Here is a 16,533-nt window from a genome sequence, read left to right as displayed (position 1 = left end):
TATCCTAAAGTCTGTGTTTAGAATGGGTTTATCTGACATAAAACACGAAATCTAACTAATCATGCAATTGGCTTAATCAAACATGGGCAATTAGGTAAAAGGGTTAGATTTTGGGCTTTCAGGTGAAAATACATTCTTGTCATAATCTGTAAAGCTTGCATTGTCACCATAACAGAACAATTTAAAATAAACCCATACACCCTCAATCGAATTAGTACCGCCTGCGAGCGTGTTCTCGTCTATTTAGGCTAAGAAATTGTTTGCCAAATAATCCCGATTCATAATCGGCTAATCACGTACACAAGGCATGTAATATACCACTTGTCTATATTCATTTATTTATTTTCGTTTTTGTCTGTTTTCATTTGTTTTCTGTTGTTTTATCGCGGTTCAAGCCTAAGTCCATGGGATACGTTTTTCACGAGGTCCAATGCCTCAAACCAACGATCATGGGGTCCAATGCCCCCATACACAGTGAGCACCTGCAACCGAGTACGGCATGGGGTCTTCCCCCGAGTCATCACTTTGCTCCGAGTAGTATCTAGGTGGAAGACAACTCGAATCGGGTGCGTGAATCGTGGCTTGACAATCGCCCCGGAGCTCGACCGTTTCTATAGCTATCTCAAGGGTCAACCGACCCTCTTCCTACCCGTCGTTCCGGTCAGACCCGACCCTCGACTCTCTGAACCAGCGTTGCCTTAATTTCTGTTTCGGTCTCTTCCTAAATACACGGTGATTTTGAATGGGACCGAACGCAAACTGATCGGGATTCAGTCATTGTAATTTGTAGTTTTACTTATTTGAGTGAACAGTGTAAGGATTCGGGGGTTTGACGGCGTTGAACGTGAGTTGCTTGTCATCAATCATCTGTTGGATCACCTCCCGTAGTTTCCAACAATTGTCGATGGTGTGACCGGGTGCGCCCTGATGGTACTTGCAACGCCGACTCTGATCTTGGATGGTTGGGTCGAAATCAGGGTTAGGTGCTATTGATCGGATCTTGTTACCCGCGAGGAGTTACCGGTATATGTGGGAGAGCGGAGCCGGCAGAGGTGTGAACTGTTTACGCAGCGTTTGTGTTGCGATGCCCCGTTGGTCCTGCGGAGCCGGAGCCCGTTGCACCGGCTGAGGAGTTCTCGAAGTCGGGGGCCTACTTTGTTGAATCGGAGGAGGAGCAGGGGCATAATTATGGGCGTATTGCTGCGGGACCGGCGACGGAAAGGAAGCCGGCGGAGCAGAATAGTAAGCTTGCTGCGTTGGGGGTTGTTGTTGATAATGCATCGAAGGTGGGGCATACGCTTGAGTGGCCGGTGGTGCGGGCGTGTAGCTTATGGAATATTGCTGGGGGACCTGGCGCCCTGAGTTGATAGCGTTGACGGACGTGTCTTTCCCTCTCCTGTTTCTCGCTGTCCCAGTGGCGGCCCTCTTTGAGGACTCTCCTTCCTTTTTATCGATCGGACCTTCTATCTTGCCGAGCTTAATGCCGATGTCGAGCTTTTTTCCGGCGTCGATAAGGTTGGAGAATGAAGAAGTGTGGGCCAGCAAGTGCAAGTAGTAGGCCCCTTTAAGAGTGGAGTGGAATAATTGGATCTGTTGTGCCTCACTGATCGGAAGGACGTGCTTCGCCGCTCTAGCCCGCCACTTCACTGCATAGGCCTCGAAGCCCTGGTCATCGGTCATCTCCATCGTGCTGAGCTCCAGCAGAGTTGGGGGTGTCCCGCACAGTACCTGTACTGGTCGATGAATTTGCTTGAGAGGTCTGCCCACGTGGGGATATCCGCAGCTTTCAGTGACATGTACCAATCCAGAGCCGCTCCTGCCAAACTATCTTGAAACGTATGGATGACGAACTCTTCGTAGTCCCAGTATTGCAGCATTTTTCCCCGGTAGTGACGGAGATGGTAACGAGGGTCGATTGTGCCGTAGTACCTCTGGAATTCAGGCACCTTAATCTTTGGGGGTAGCTGCATACTTTGGAAAAGACTCCAATCGCCGTCGCCGGCATCGAGGCGGGAGTCGCCTGATTGTAGGGCTCGGATATTCTCTTCCAACTTCTTCAATCTCTGTTCCTGTTCAGTCCCCGTTTCCGGGAGAAAATTTGTGGGTGGAGCTCTAGGGGCCGCGTGGTTCGGCGTGTCCGGTTCAGAGTAAGCTATATTTATGGGAGGTGGAGCTTGGTAAGAAAGGCCGATATGGGGTTGTGGAGCTTGGTACGGGGGAGGTTCAGAAGTGTGAGCAGGAGCCTGGGCAGTTGTAGGCAGGAATATGATCGGCGGTGGGACAGCGGAAGTCGGAGCTGGGACCGACGCAGAGACCGGAACCGGGACTGACGTGGAGATCGGTGGAGGTACTAGCATAGACGGTTCCAACATTGTCGCTGAAGCAGGTGGTGCTGGAAGATTATTAACCGGATGGGCCACCGGAACGTTCACTATCGTTGGGGCAGACGTATCTCCATTATCAGGAATCAAGGTTGGCTGGGCCCATGGGCTTGGATCGACCGCTGGCCCGTACCCAGGAGGTGGGGTGAAGCTCGAAGAAGCACGATTTAGGCCTTTGAGCAAGGCCATGAGCTCAGCCATATTGGTAGCCATGGTGGCAGCCAGTTGATTGACCGTGCTCTCAAGTACTGCAATACGTGCACGATCATCAGCTGTAGAAGATGGCTGCCTCCAGAATATGCCGGGTGTGGACCCGAAGATGCAGGTGGCGGAAGATGAGTCGGGGAAGCTCCCCGATGTACTGGTGACACGCTTGCAGGGGGCACGTGTGGTGGTGGCGCATGCATAGTTGGTGCTTGAGAATGAATTGGAGTGGGGGGTGTATCCTTCTCAAAGACAGCTAGTTGATTTTCATCTGCCATTCTTTGCTGGAAACGAGTGGGATATCGGTGAGGTGCCGCCAGTTGTTAACACCTGGATTCCATAAGTGGGTGTGTTTAATGCAAGAAAATTATCTTTAAAATAAATATGCAAAGCAATGAATAAAAGAAGAAATGCATGAGATGCATGAATTTTCAAAAACTAATGCTGTCATTCATATTAACTCCGAATAGTTCAAAGTGCAATACAAATTTTGAGAAGATAGTCCTAAGTCGGTCTTCCAACGTGCCCGAGGTGCAAGCAACCGTCGCCATGGAAAGCACCGGTTCCAGGTGAGGGCCTGGTAGAGGTGTCTATCTTAAGATGTGCGTGGACCTCCACGGGCCCTCTTCCTGGACCTTTCCAAAGCAGCGTTCGCTCGCGCCAACTCCTGATCACGCCTCTGGAGTTGGGCGTGGGTCTGGGCAAGTTCCTTCTGTAGTTGGTGCTGATCGCCCAGCTGCTCATTCTTCTCGGCAATCTCTCGGCGGAGGCGATCCCTTTCAGCCCTGAGATTAGCGAGCTCGGCTTGGATGGTCATGTCCGGTACTGGTGCCCCGGATGATGTGCTACTCTCGACCGGAGGGGAGTCTGTGAAATCATCATTCTCTGATGGACCCCATCGATAAAAGCGGAGGATATATTCCTTTGTGGCTTGAAAGTCCCGTTCATCTTGGGTCGAGTGCTCGGGGAAGTAAAGATGCTCGATGACCGTAGTTTGCCACGCGGTCATAACCCGTTCAATTTCACTTAGGCGATCTATGGACGTCTGGTCCTCCCGCCAAGTATGTTCGAACTCGGTTCACGTCGTACCTTTGGGAACCTTCTGTAAGCCACCTAACTACCTCACTACTCGCACCGGAAAATAGGTGGTGGACCCCGCATGGCTCACGAGTGGTACTCCCGTTAAAATCAAGACATTTAAGGGTCATGGGTCCGGGTGGCATCCACGCGGCGCGCCATTTAAAGCCCTTTGGTGCTATTTCTCGAAAAATTTTGATCCACTCGGAGACCTTGCATTCCTCCACACGCAATAGAGGTAGTAACCGCGAAATGATAGACTCCGGACGAACAAGGCCAAAGGGGTTTGCATGGCTTTGGAGCCAAATTTGCAAAAGGATTGGGGACCCTCTCAACCTTCGATCGGTCTTTCTTGTAACGCGATCGAGAGACCGTCTGGTCTCGGCCAACAAGGCCACCTCGTACTCGCGGCCTCCAACCACTTGGAGGACAACGCTAGCTAAGGCTGCGTTAATGTGACCGGCCGAGCGAGGGAATAATAGAGTTCCAAAAATTAAGAATAAGATCGCATGACAATTTTTTTTTTTGTAAAAGATCCCCTTGAACCTCGCGCGCTCGTATTTCAATAAAATGGAGGAGTTTCGCGGTGACTATCTCTGTGCCACCGGAATATGCAAGTTCGGCTTGTAGCTAAGACCTATGCACCCCGAGTAGATGCGATACCAAAACAAGTCGGGTGGTGTGAAAGTTAGGTTCTACAATGTTGTGGGTGACTGCAATTCTTCCGACGAGAGTGCGATATTCCTCGATAGTAGGTGTGAGCTCAGTACCTTTGATATTGAAGACGGCGTGGACTGGGTCCCAAAACGTCACTGCTGCTCCTAAAAAGTTCCAATCCACTCAGCGCATGGCTAGCATTGGTATATCCCCAACAAAAGTCCTGATGTAATCGCGGTCAACTTGGCGTAGATGAGCCCAGATGTGACCGATTTCCTCGAGTGGTGGCATGACCCTGTCGAGGTGTGGAAAGGAGACCGAGCGCGCCATCTCTTACCAAGATGAAAGGAAAACCGATTTAGGACTAGTTAATATAAATGACGCCTAATTTTGAAATTAGATGATGCATGGGTACAAAAAATAAATGCCCACGGCTTAATGTATACAACGTACATCTCTCTCAAAAACGGAAAAGGACTCAAATGGCGCGCAGGCCGACTCAATGGACTGTTACTGAAGTCGGGTTGGAAGTTGGAATGGAGCTCCTACAGTATGCATGGTTTCGGTACTATAAGGACCGTGCTACCTAGGGATGGGGGCCCCCGACTCAAGGGCGTCAATTCCTTGAAATCGAGCGGGATTCTTTTCAAGGCCTAAGCGACAGTCGAACTGCGCGCCGTACCCCTACTTCGAACCCCTATCTAACCTATGCTCCTATTACCGGTCGTGGGACGCGACCCATAGGTACCTAAAAGCTAGTATGATATGCAATGCGTGTGCGAGAAATAAAAGTGCGTAAAGTAGATAAGCGAAAAACTGCGAAAAGCGGTAAATAAACAAGCAAACAAAGCAAGCGAGAACGAGCCCGAACCGTCTAAGTTTCCCCAGTGGAGTCGTTGTCGATGTGCGGACCCGAATTTCGTCTCGTCGGGGCACGCATACGCGCGCCTATGCAACGCGGCTTGGGAGTGTCCACCTTCCCTGGGACGCGCGACGGACGCACATGAGAAGGAGTCGCCACTTGCCATTTTACGACCCGAAGGTCGAGGGTCGGCAAGTTACCCAGGTCTAGGGGTACGGGGTACACATAAGATGCTAAGGCAATGGTCTGTACGGAACCGAAAATTCCGAATTCGGGGGTTCTATTACATGTGAGCCTAAATCCCACACGTCCTTTCGGTACTCTAGTTTGTCTAGGCTTGCCATTTTAATTTAATTACCGCTTTATTAAGTTCCGCTCATCTTATGCGTTTTGACACCATAAATTCAAAGAAACACTCTGACCGTCCACTCTCCGACCGGGATTTTACATGAATATATGTATAATATAAATCTTACATTGTTCTCTCAAATAAATAAAAGACAAACTACAATGACTAAATGCCGGTCGGTTCGCATTCAGCCATGACTTCACTCATGCTCACCGTATAGTTTGGAAAAGACCGAAAATTAAATTAAATGCGCACTCGGTGTATGGGGGTATTGGATCCCGTGATCGACGGTTATGGGCGTTGGACCCAGTGTGAATCGAGTCCTAAGGGATCAGGCTCGATCCGCATAACAATCAAGTGCAAAAGATGTAACAAGCAAGCTCAAATAAACAATCAATGGGGTTTTGTTATCGCCGAATTTACGTGAATTAACTGATTATTACCCGAGGTATCTTGGCATACAAATCCTACCTTAAAACAAGCAGAAAGGGGTGATGGATAGGGTATGTAGCATCCGATATTATTTTAACGGACCCGACAGACGTGATGTCCATAGTCAAGTCTCGAATGTGTGGGTTGTTTTTAGATTATTCTGTATCATGACAATATGGCTTTTACAGATTAAAAGTATTTTCACCTAAAACCCAAAAAAACTAATCCTCTAATTGACTATTGCCCATGTTTGATTTAAGCTGAGTTTGTGATTAATTTGTTTTCCCATGTTTTGACCAATTCTATGTACAAACCTACGCTAGGATCACGGCAGAACAAGAACCGGTAATCATGCCCTTGAATCGGTAAATATGTGTGTGCATGAAAATCAAGATTACGTTGTACGTATCTCGGTGCTTTTGAAATCATGAATTTTGAAAAGGGCATGACTAACAGTTCTTGAACTGTCGACGCGATTACAAATTATTAATCAATTCGTGCAATTCATTTAAAGGAGGTCAAATGATTTAACTTAGTCAAATTCAACGTCTCGATTATCTCGTATGTGGAATTTTTAGGTTAATTGGAATTTTACCGAATGCTTTTAGTCTACGGATTTCGAGCCGTCGAGATAACCATTAGTTGACCGCCCGATAAACTCTAATTTCTGACATGGTCACATAATTACAAAATGAAATATTTAAATGGGACATATGCATTGTCGGTGGGTGGTCCAAGTAGAAAAGGGCCGGATATTTTAGAAAATGTCCAGGGGACTGAATTGAACGATTTTAAAAGAGCAGGGACTGATTTGAAAATTCTGAAAAAAATTGGGGACTGATTTGAAAATTCTAGAAAATTGAGGACTGATCTGAAAATTCTAAAAAATGGGGACTGTGTAAAAAAATTACTGAAAATGTCCTAGGACTTATTTGAAATGAATTTGAAAATCTGGACTGATCTGAAAACAAAAAAAAGGCCCCAGAACTAAACTGAAACAATTTGAAAAGTTCCTTAGGATGCTTGAAAAATTCTGGGAATTCCAGGGCTGATTGGAAAATAGTAAAATGACTGGAAATTTATTGGAAAGAATTTTTAAAATTCGGGGCAGATCTGAAAAGGGTGACAAATGGTCACGGGACTAAACTGAAACAATTTGAAAAGTTTTTTGGGATTCTTGGAAAAATTCTGAAAAATCTAAGGACTGATTGGAAAATAATAAAATGACCGGGGCTTGATTGAAAATAATTTTAAAATTCGGGGCAGATCTTAAAAACATAAAATACGTCATCTGTACTGAAATGTGACAAAATAGAAAGTTCGTAAAATCGAGTTTGGGACAAATCCGATCACCCACGCGACCCAAGAATGCTCATTTCACATTATATTCATCAATCAAGCAATAATATTCAGGAAAGGAACCCTAATCATGCCACTAAGTCGAGAATTTACCTAGTTCGAAAAGTTGAAGGGCTTCTCTATAAAAATAAAAAAAATCTCGGATGAATCGGGCCGGATCGGATCGGACCGGACCGCCCTAAGGAAAACCGCCCGGAAGAGCGCTGGGCTGGACTGGGGAACCTTGGGCCTGAATGGGCCGAGCCTGCAAAGGAAGAGAAATGGGTCGAGGCCCGTTAGCCGAAGGGCGGCCGGGATCGGGAGGAAAGCGGCTACGACGAGGCTGGGGCCGACGGTTCTCGCCCCCTGGACGCCACGACGACGGCCGGAATGGACGCGGGTGATAGCTCTGGGCACCGCCGGTGCTTCGCCGTGGTCGATCGGGACCTCATCGGCGCTTAATCAGTTGGAATCGGGGGGAAAGGTTGCGGTTTTCCGGCGAAAGCTCCGAGTTCTCCGATTTCAAAATTCGCCAAATCGAGAGCCAATTTTCTGTTTTTTTGCTGGGTCCCGTTCCTCCCTTGCCGAATTGCCGTTCCCTTTAATTAATTTCAATTCCTTCCCCTTTTCGTTAGGATTTCGCGAAAATCGCGATTTTGGGGGGATCCTGGGCCGGCGGGGTCGCGGGCAGCCGGCGAGCGCTGCCCGGTCTGCCTGGCCCTGCCTGAATCTTTTTTTTTTAAATGGCTGGCGGTCACGGGCAGCCGGTCAACGCTGCCCGACCCTGCCCGAATCTTTTTTTTAATATATATAAATAATTTAATTTAATTTAAATTAATTAATTAATTAATTTTAATTTTTTTAAAAGGTAATAAATGGGAAAATGACGATTTTGCCCCCTGGAGCCGATGGACCGAAATGGGGTGCTGACAATCGACCTTGGGCAAGTTCTATAAATTATTAATAATATAATCTTTTTCTTTAATTTATAAAACTTTTTATTCGCAAAAATATTGCATGATAGTAGGCTTATTTCAAAATCAAGATATCAAAAGCAGCAATTTGGGATATCGCCAAGAGTCTCATTGACTTTTAGCGCGTTGTTCTTTTTTTTCTTTAGGCCTTGTTATTCTTTAATCGGACATCTATAGATTTGTCGAAAACTCAAGTGGTAAAATTAAGGTGGACAAACTGAGTAAATATTGAGAATAAGGTTAAAAAAAGAGAAAGGGATGAAAAAGTGAAAGCACTTAAAGGTCATGGACCAAAAGAGATTTTTCCTTATTTAGTTAATATAGTTAACGGAGTGAAATTTATCAAGAATGAAATTGAGTTGCATTTAGCAAAATCCCACTGAGGAATATTTTCATAATGGGGTCAATAACATAAAATTGATAAACATGGTAATCGTCACCATTCGCTCTATCTTCTTCCAGAGTTCAAGAGTTGTTGCCCCCACTAACAATTAATTCTCTGTCTTCCTCTCCTGTAAATCGGATGTATATATGTGATGTCCTTTCGCAACTGAGCTATGCTTCCTACCTTATGCGATGTCTTTTCCCAACTAAGCTATGCTTCCTACATTAGGCAATATCTTGTCCCTTCAGCCTATGTGGTAGAACAGACGTCTCCGGTCATTCAAATCAAATCTTCAAGTAAGCCAAGGGCCCTAGAATTAAGTTATGTTAGCTTGTGATAGTCGTGATTATGAGACAATGTGATCACGATGTTGAGTTTGATCCTAGTCACAGGTCTTTGCATATTAAAACAATTATTTATGTCCCATTAAAAGTTAACCTCATGAAAAGAAAAATTATTTTTTCGTGGATACTCCTTCTCGAGTCTGTCGTCAGATATCTTGTTCATTGCAAATTCTATAATGGTTCGTATATAAGAGTACGACTATGGAATTAATGATGCTTTACGTCGGCCAGACTCATCTGAATGAGTCTTTGAAAATTCATTTGTTATCTTACATGATAAAAGAGACTGATTTGTATATACAATAAATCAGTAGCCACTCGATCAAATCTATGGGAAACGGTCTCGAGAGGCAATATATCTAGACAATGACCTCAATAAAAGTTTGGGATATTCCGAGGTGATCTATGTCGATCATTTAAATATCTGAATTTGACTGATAGAGGTCAAGGAAAACAAATAATGTATGCGAGGTCCCATTTTAATAAAATTTTAAAACTATAGGTCTTTCTTTGCAACAATTAAAAGACTCGAGTAGATTTCTTTTTAATATTTCAAAAATTGGGATTTTTCCCGCAATTATACGGTAAAGAAAAAAAATTGTTATCAAGAATGTGTTAGTGAGAAAGAGTTTAGTATGAAAATGCAACGTAGATATATTTGCTAACTTTAGAGAAATTTCTCGATTATAAGGGAGGACCGTGGGCCTAATACAATAAAATAAAAATCGTGGCTTGTTTGATTTGTAAAAATGATTTTAGCTTTAATTTTAACTATACTTCACTTAACTCCACTTATCTTCAATTCAACAACACAATCATTACTTTCTCTTAAGTAATCATTACTTTCTCATAACTATTCATTACTTTGTTAAAATTCAACAACACAATTATTACTTTTTTTCAACTATTCATTACTTTTTCACACTTTTCTTATAATTCAACAACACAATTATTACAAACCAATTAAAATCAAAATCCAACTCTAAAACCAAACACAAATAGTTGAGCCCCGGGTAGTCTCATTGGATATTGAACCTGGAATCTCTTGGTTGACATGCGAGAGTTGCGTTACTGCACTACACCCTCTTTTGATAATTTTAGAGAAATTTTTCGGTGTGAATCATAGTATCTGGAAGCCCATTTGGACCCCGACCAATACAGTTGAGTAGGTTCGGCCCACTAAGAAATTTCACAGATTAGAAAGCAGTTCTTATATTCATCTTGCTTTCCATGTAAATCTAAAATACCATATTGAATTCACCTCAAAAGAAAAATATGCTGAAACCTTATATATATATATATATATATATATTTTCCAAATAAGAAAAATAAAGACAATCGAGAAGAAAAATAAAGATAATCAAGAAATTAACAAAAACATGACAAAAGAGAAATGGTATAGTGCACTTGAGACGTCCTCCTTTGGAATCAGAAACCTCTGAATTCAACTATTGGGAATATCTATGTATTTTTAAAAGGTTTCCTATATTTTGCATGCTCATAGACGATATGACGAAAAAATTTATAGTTGCTAAGAATATAGAGAGAGAAGCCGGGAGATTAACGATCGACTAATGAAGAGAAGTAATAGGTAAAAATGGTGACTTCACACTTATAGTAAATACATCATAAGGATATAATATAAATATATATATATGTAACTGGTAAAATGACGTATACTAGCGGAAATCTATACCATCAGAAAATAAGTTGTTAGAATAGATAGATCTATGTCAAGAGATTGGCATACCCATATACTTTTAATGGTTTATATTGACAAGTATATATCGATGTTCGTTGGGATAGATTTTTTATGCTATACCAACACTCAAAATCTGATGGAAAAAACTTTTACGAGCATTTATTGACTAAAAGTAAAAACCTAAAATATTTTATTCCAGCAGAAATTAACATGTACTTTTTATTGGTAACAATCTCAGCAGTAAAAGTCTTTCCCATCAGATTTTGATTGGTGGTATAGGCCTGAAAATCTATTCCAACATACATCAATGAATACTTTTCGATATAACCATTAGCAAAGTAAACTTGTTCATATATATATTGGGACAGATCTCTCTATTCCAATATTTTATTTTCTGATGGGATACAAATTTCCGTTCGTATTTTGATTGTATAGTAGCAAATATAAATGTATTGTCATATGATATATGTATATATAGTAGCAAGTATATAATAAATGAAAAATGAGGAAAGTGCATTGCAGGGAACGGACTATTACGCTTCAAAGACGTAATCGCTTTTGCGATATTGTCAATTGACTTTTTGACGTTTTGCATTGATTCATGAGGAAACTTAGAATAGAAACGCTTGTCTATTTTGAAGCAGCAACAATAATTGAGGTAGTTTTACATCTGGAGGCAATGGAAACCTCAGAACTCACGAGAAATTCTCTCTTGATATGTCGCAGTCGCACAACTTACTTTCTTTGGGCGTTGAACTCTCCTTTTCTTCTCCCCTATAAGCAAAACTCATGCGCACTTTGACTTATCTACCATTTAGGGGGAGTGAACCTAGACCATCACGGTCGGTCTAGGATTCCAAGGAATGGTTTCCTAGGAAGGGCTTTTAGTGCGGTAGTATTAAACATCGAATCAGTATCAGGCCATAAGTTCGATCCTCACCGTATAGATTTATAATATGTCTATTTATTTCGTTTTATTTCCTATTTATGAACAAAAAGAAAATTGAATCTATATGCTTCAATGGACAAACACTCACTCAACCATTAGACCAAATCCCTTCAGCTGGTTGCTCTTGATTAGATTTACTAGCCAAAAAGGAAGGAAAAGAATCAAGTAGGATTAGAGGTTGCAAGATCATGTTTAATTGAACAGGCCTTCTGACAACGACCTCATTAATTTTTTTCGATATAAACTCTGATATTCGGAAACTCAATTGGGTTTCAACTAATCTAATTGAGCCGAATCGGCCTACTAAATGGTAGAACTCTACCGCATGAATTTTTTTCCATCCACAAAACACGAATCCAAGACCTCGCTTAAGAGAAACATGCATCGAGCTGCTTGAACCAATCCACATTGGTACAACAACCTAACTAATTAAACAAATAAATTATACTCATCTCAAAGAATATGCTGCCTGATGGATTTAATTAATATTAAACTTAACTAATTATTATGGCCATCGCCTTCGTTAATGTAACTATCACAGATCCTATTGTACCTATTGTATCATTTGCTTATAGGCAGTCTCCCTCTATGGGAGGTCCTATAGCACTTGCATCAATATTTTCTCTAGTTTTATTCTATTATTCTTTTGCAGAGATACCATCAATCTCTGTCGTCAATCCACAGTGATTAATTAAATGGCGAAGAGAGATGCACATTCTTCCATTTTAATGCCAACTTGTAAGTAATTAAATCTTTATATTAATTCATATGCTGATAATTAAAATAAAAATAAAAAAAGCAAGTTGTCACATCTATGAACAAGACTATTGCTAGGATACAAAGGGGTGGAAAATGGGGGGGGGGGGGGGGGGGGGGGGGGGGGGGGGGGGGGGGGGGGGGGGAGGGGTTGGGTGGTGGGTGGGGAAAGAATAAGGGAACGGGGAAGGAAGAAGAAGGGAGGGATAATGAATTTCATGTTCGGATGGGAAAAAATAAAATGTGAGTGGGGATGAGTGGGATAAGGTAATCCACCCATTTTTTGGGGTAAAAATTATAATGATGGAATGTATAGGAAAAATGTAGTTAGAATACTTTTTTTTACCCTTATATGTACGTTTAATTATAATAATAAAAACCTATGTATATCACTTAAATATTTATTAAGAGAATAATTGACTATAATGAAAGGATAAATTAAAATTATTGTTTACGTACATTTTCCGCATTTTGCGGAATGGATGGGCCAAGAAGTGCTATGGATCGATGAAGCCTGCGAATACCATTAAGTTTGATAAGTTGAATAGGAGAGACGGCCCACACCCGAAGGCCAATGTATTGTCAAGTTCATAAACTCACGGAAAAATCCGATGAGGCCCACCGATGGAATGGGAAAGACGGCAAAAGCCTTCGTCGCGGGTTACCAAGAGATGCGCATGGAATGAAGATGAGGTTAGATTCATGGTTAGTCAATCTTTGGGTGGATTTCTAGACTAGCTGATTCATAGCATGGAAGGCAATCAATTACCAGGTCAGTTACGAAGAGGATATAGGAACAAAGGAAGAGATCATGACGATTTCAATTGAGCTGATATTATGGACGAATTTAGCTGAGATGCATATGGTCGCAATGAAGAGCAAGGTTCGTGTATATTCGGCCAAGAAAGGGACTTCCATATTTACTTTTATTGTGTTTGTTAACTCCACTTCTTAATGGGATTAAGTTTGTTTGATAACACAAAATGGAAAGACTTAATTTAATGAGTCAAGTCAAAAAAATGCCGAATGAGTAACAATGTGTTTATTTTAATTTAATTAAATAACTATTTAAAAGTTAGTTATTATAAGTGTCAGCACTCTATTTTGGTCCACCATAGCATAAGAAGGGCAAAATCGTCATTTGTCACTATCGAGGCCAAAAAAATAATTTTCTACATAATATCGATCCCTGAATTTTTCTGAACACAATGGCGATCTCGAATCATTTTTTGATATCCAATTGAAAAGACGAGAATTTTATGCTGCGTTTGATTTGTTAGTGTGATTTTAAAATTATGATTTTGATTTTGATTGTGGAAAAAGACAAATGAGATGGTATTATAAATTTGACTTGGGAAACGTGTGTTTTTGTTGTTTAGTGGGTAGAGTTAAAATCAAAATCACGATTCTAAAATCACTTTTAAATTTCAAACGAGTCCTTAATTTTTACGTGCGTCAAATTCAAATTCCTAAATATGTTTAAAAAAATAAATAAAAATAATAATTTTTCGCTCTCAGACCGGTCAGATCGACGTCAGACCGGTCAAGTCGGCATCAGATCGGTCTGACGCGAGTCAGAACTTTCTGACCCTTTCATTTTCGCCCTGCTCTTTCTTTTTTTCCACTTCGCCCCCTCTTCTTTTCTTCCTCTTCCTTTCCGCCCCGCCATTCTTTCCTTCTCTTCTCTTCTCCCCCCTCTTCTTCGCCTCTTCTTTCGCCGAAGTCCCTCTGCCATCTCCGACACACCGTGGTTGCCCACCCACCGCGACCGCCTGCCACCACTGACACGCTCGCTCGACACGCCACCGCTCGCTTCCCCGGCACACTCCCTTGCCGCTTTCCCTCTCTCTCCAGCTCGATCCCACACAAAACCCCGCATCCCCAGCTCGAGAACGGGGGGGGATCTCTCGCAAAATCGACGCCCAATCTCGCCCTCTCACTCTCGGTTTTTCTCCCCAATCGATCAGCGACACTTCCCCGCACAAAACCCCTCCATTTCCTCCTCTCAATTTCCCCGGATTACAGGCAATTAAGCTCGAAAACCCCTCGCTGGAAAAACTCAAAAAACAGTAGAGAAAAACTCGAAATCCGGACTGGCCCGAGCCTCGTGACACCAGTCTCGAGCACGGCACAGCCCAGGCGGTGCTCGCCACTGCCTCCCGCGCCCTCCTGCACCGTCGCCGCGGTGCCCAGAGGCGGGAACCACCGTTCTAGGCCGTCGGAACCCCGCTCTCCGCCCTTCTTCGTATTCTCCGGCGCCCTCCCTCTCACGGGTTCGGCCCATCTTTTCGGTTTGTGCAGGTTCAACCCAATCGAGTCGCCCCAGCCCAATCCAGCAAAGGTGATCTGATCTAGTCTGCCCAACCCGTTCCGCCTAGACTGGAACTCGACCCGGAACGCACGAGTCCAGCCCGTTCGGCCCAATCCGTTTGAGGCCCAAAGTCCTCCGCGACCCAGCGCTTCCTGCGGCCCAACGTTCCCCGCAGCCCAGCTTCCTCGCACGCGGCCCAGTTCCTACGCGCGCGGCCTAGTCCTCCGAGATCCGGCCCGGCCTCCGCTTGCCCGGCCCAACTCGTCGGCCCAGCGCCCCTTCTAGCCGGTCCGCACTGTTCAGATCGCCCGGTTTGGTCCAAACGTCTTGTTTCTGATTTAAACCGAAATTAGGTATATTATTTCGACTTAGTGGCATGCGTAGGTTTAATTCGTGAATAAATTTGATGATTGCGATGATAATTTGTGATTGTCGTGTTGAAAAATTGAAAAAAAAAATTTGAAATTAAAGAAAAGAATGACCAAAAAAATAAAATAATTGTTGTTTTAATTAAACCAACAAAAGCACGAATTTGAATATTTTAATTACTCGACATTAAAACCGGTTGTTTGAAGTAAGAACGAATTCACACAAATCAATCTCATGTTCACTCGGCTTTAAGGGAATTAAATCGATTAAATATATCAAATTTGGTTTAATTAATTATTCGGACTTAAAATTAACAAAAGTAAATTCCGTCGTGACTGATTTTGCTTATTCATGTGCACATGTGAATAATTAGATACGCTTTTGATCGAAATCCACCACAAATAGGCTAATCACGTAAATACGGCATTAAAAGACACAATTCTCTGTTTTCTGTTTATTTATTGCAAGTCGAGCCCGAATCCCTAGGATACGATATACACAGGGTCCAACACCCTCTCTTGTCAATCATGGGGTCCAACGCCCCCACACACCTAGCGCGCGCAACCCGAGTGCAGAATCGGGTCTCGTTTCGACTTACTGTTTCGCTCCTAGTAGTGTCTATGTGGAAGACGACTCGGATCGGGTAAGTAAGTCGCGGTCGGACATGACCCGGGAGCTTGACCGATCCTACGGCTATCAAGAGAGTTATGTGACTCTTTCGCCATCCGTTGGTTCGGTTGGACCCGACCCCGGCTCTCTAAGGCAGCGTTGCTTTAATTTCAATTTCAGTATTTTCAAGTCACACGGTGAGCACGAGTGGAATAATGACCGAATGCGATTCGACCGGGATTCAGTTGTTGTAATTTGTATCTTATTTGAGAGAACAATGTAAGAGTTTACGATGTACATTTATTCATGTAAGAATCCCGGTCGGAGAGTGGACGGTCGGAGTGTTTCTTCGAATTTATGGTGTCAAAACGCGTAAGATGAGCGGCACTTAATTAAGCGGTAATTAAATTAAAATGGCAAGTTTAGACAAGCTAGAGTACCGATAGGGCGTGCGGGATATAGGCCCACACGTAACAGAACCCCCAAATTTGGAACCTCGGATTTCGCAGACTATATGCCTTAGCAATTAGGTGTACCCCGTACCCCTAGACCCAGGTAACTTGCCGGCTCTTGACCTTCAGGTCGTAAAATGGCAAGTGGCGACTCCTTCTCACGTGCGTCCGTCGCGCGTCCCCAGGAAGGTGGACACTCCCAAGCCGGGTTGCATAGGAGCGCGCATGCGTGCCCCAACGAGATGAAATTCGGGTGCGCACAGCTTGGCGACTCCACTGGGGACACTTAGAGGGTTCGGGCTCATTCCTGCTTGCTTTGTTTGCTTGTTTATTTACTGCTTTTCGCAATTTCCCGCTTATTTACTTTACTCACTTTTATTTC

At 43.3% G+C, this 16,533-nt stretch overlaps 1 protein-coding gene across 1 annotated transcript; it reads right to left on the bottom strand.

Moving 5' to 3' along the window:
* Positions 1-1,017: 1,017 nt before the first annotated feature.
* On the bottom strand, positions 1,018-1,680 carry LOC116203726 (RNA polymerase II degradation factor 1-like). The gene has a single exon (XM_031535617.1). The coding sequence runs from the start codon at positions 1,678-1,680 to the stop codon at positions 1,018-1,020; it is 663 nt and encodes a 220-aa protein (XP_031391477.1).
* Between the last annotated feature and the right edge of the window lie 14,853 nt (positions 1,681-16,533).

This window comes from Punica granatum, chromosome 1 (genome assembly GCF_007655135.1).
Source record: "Punica granatum isolate Tunisia-2019 chromosome 1, ASM765513v2, whole genome shotgun sequence".
Lineage (NCBI taxonomy): Eukaryota > Viridiplantae > Streptophyta > Magnoliopsida > Myrtales > Lythraceae > Punica > Punica granatum.
Note: the sequence above shows the minus strand (reverse complement) of the source record. Positions and strands in the feature narration are given on the sequence as shown.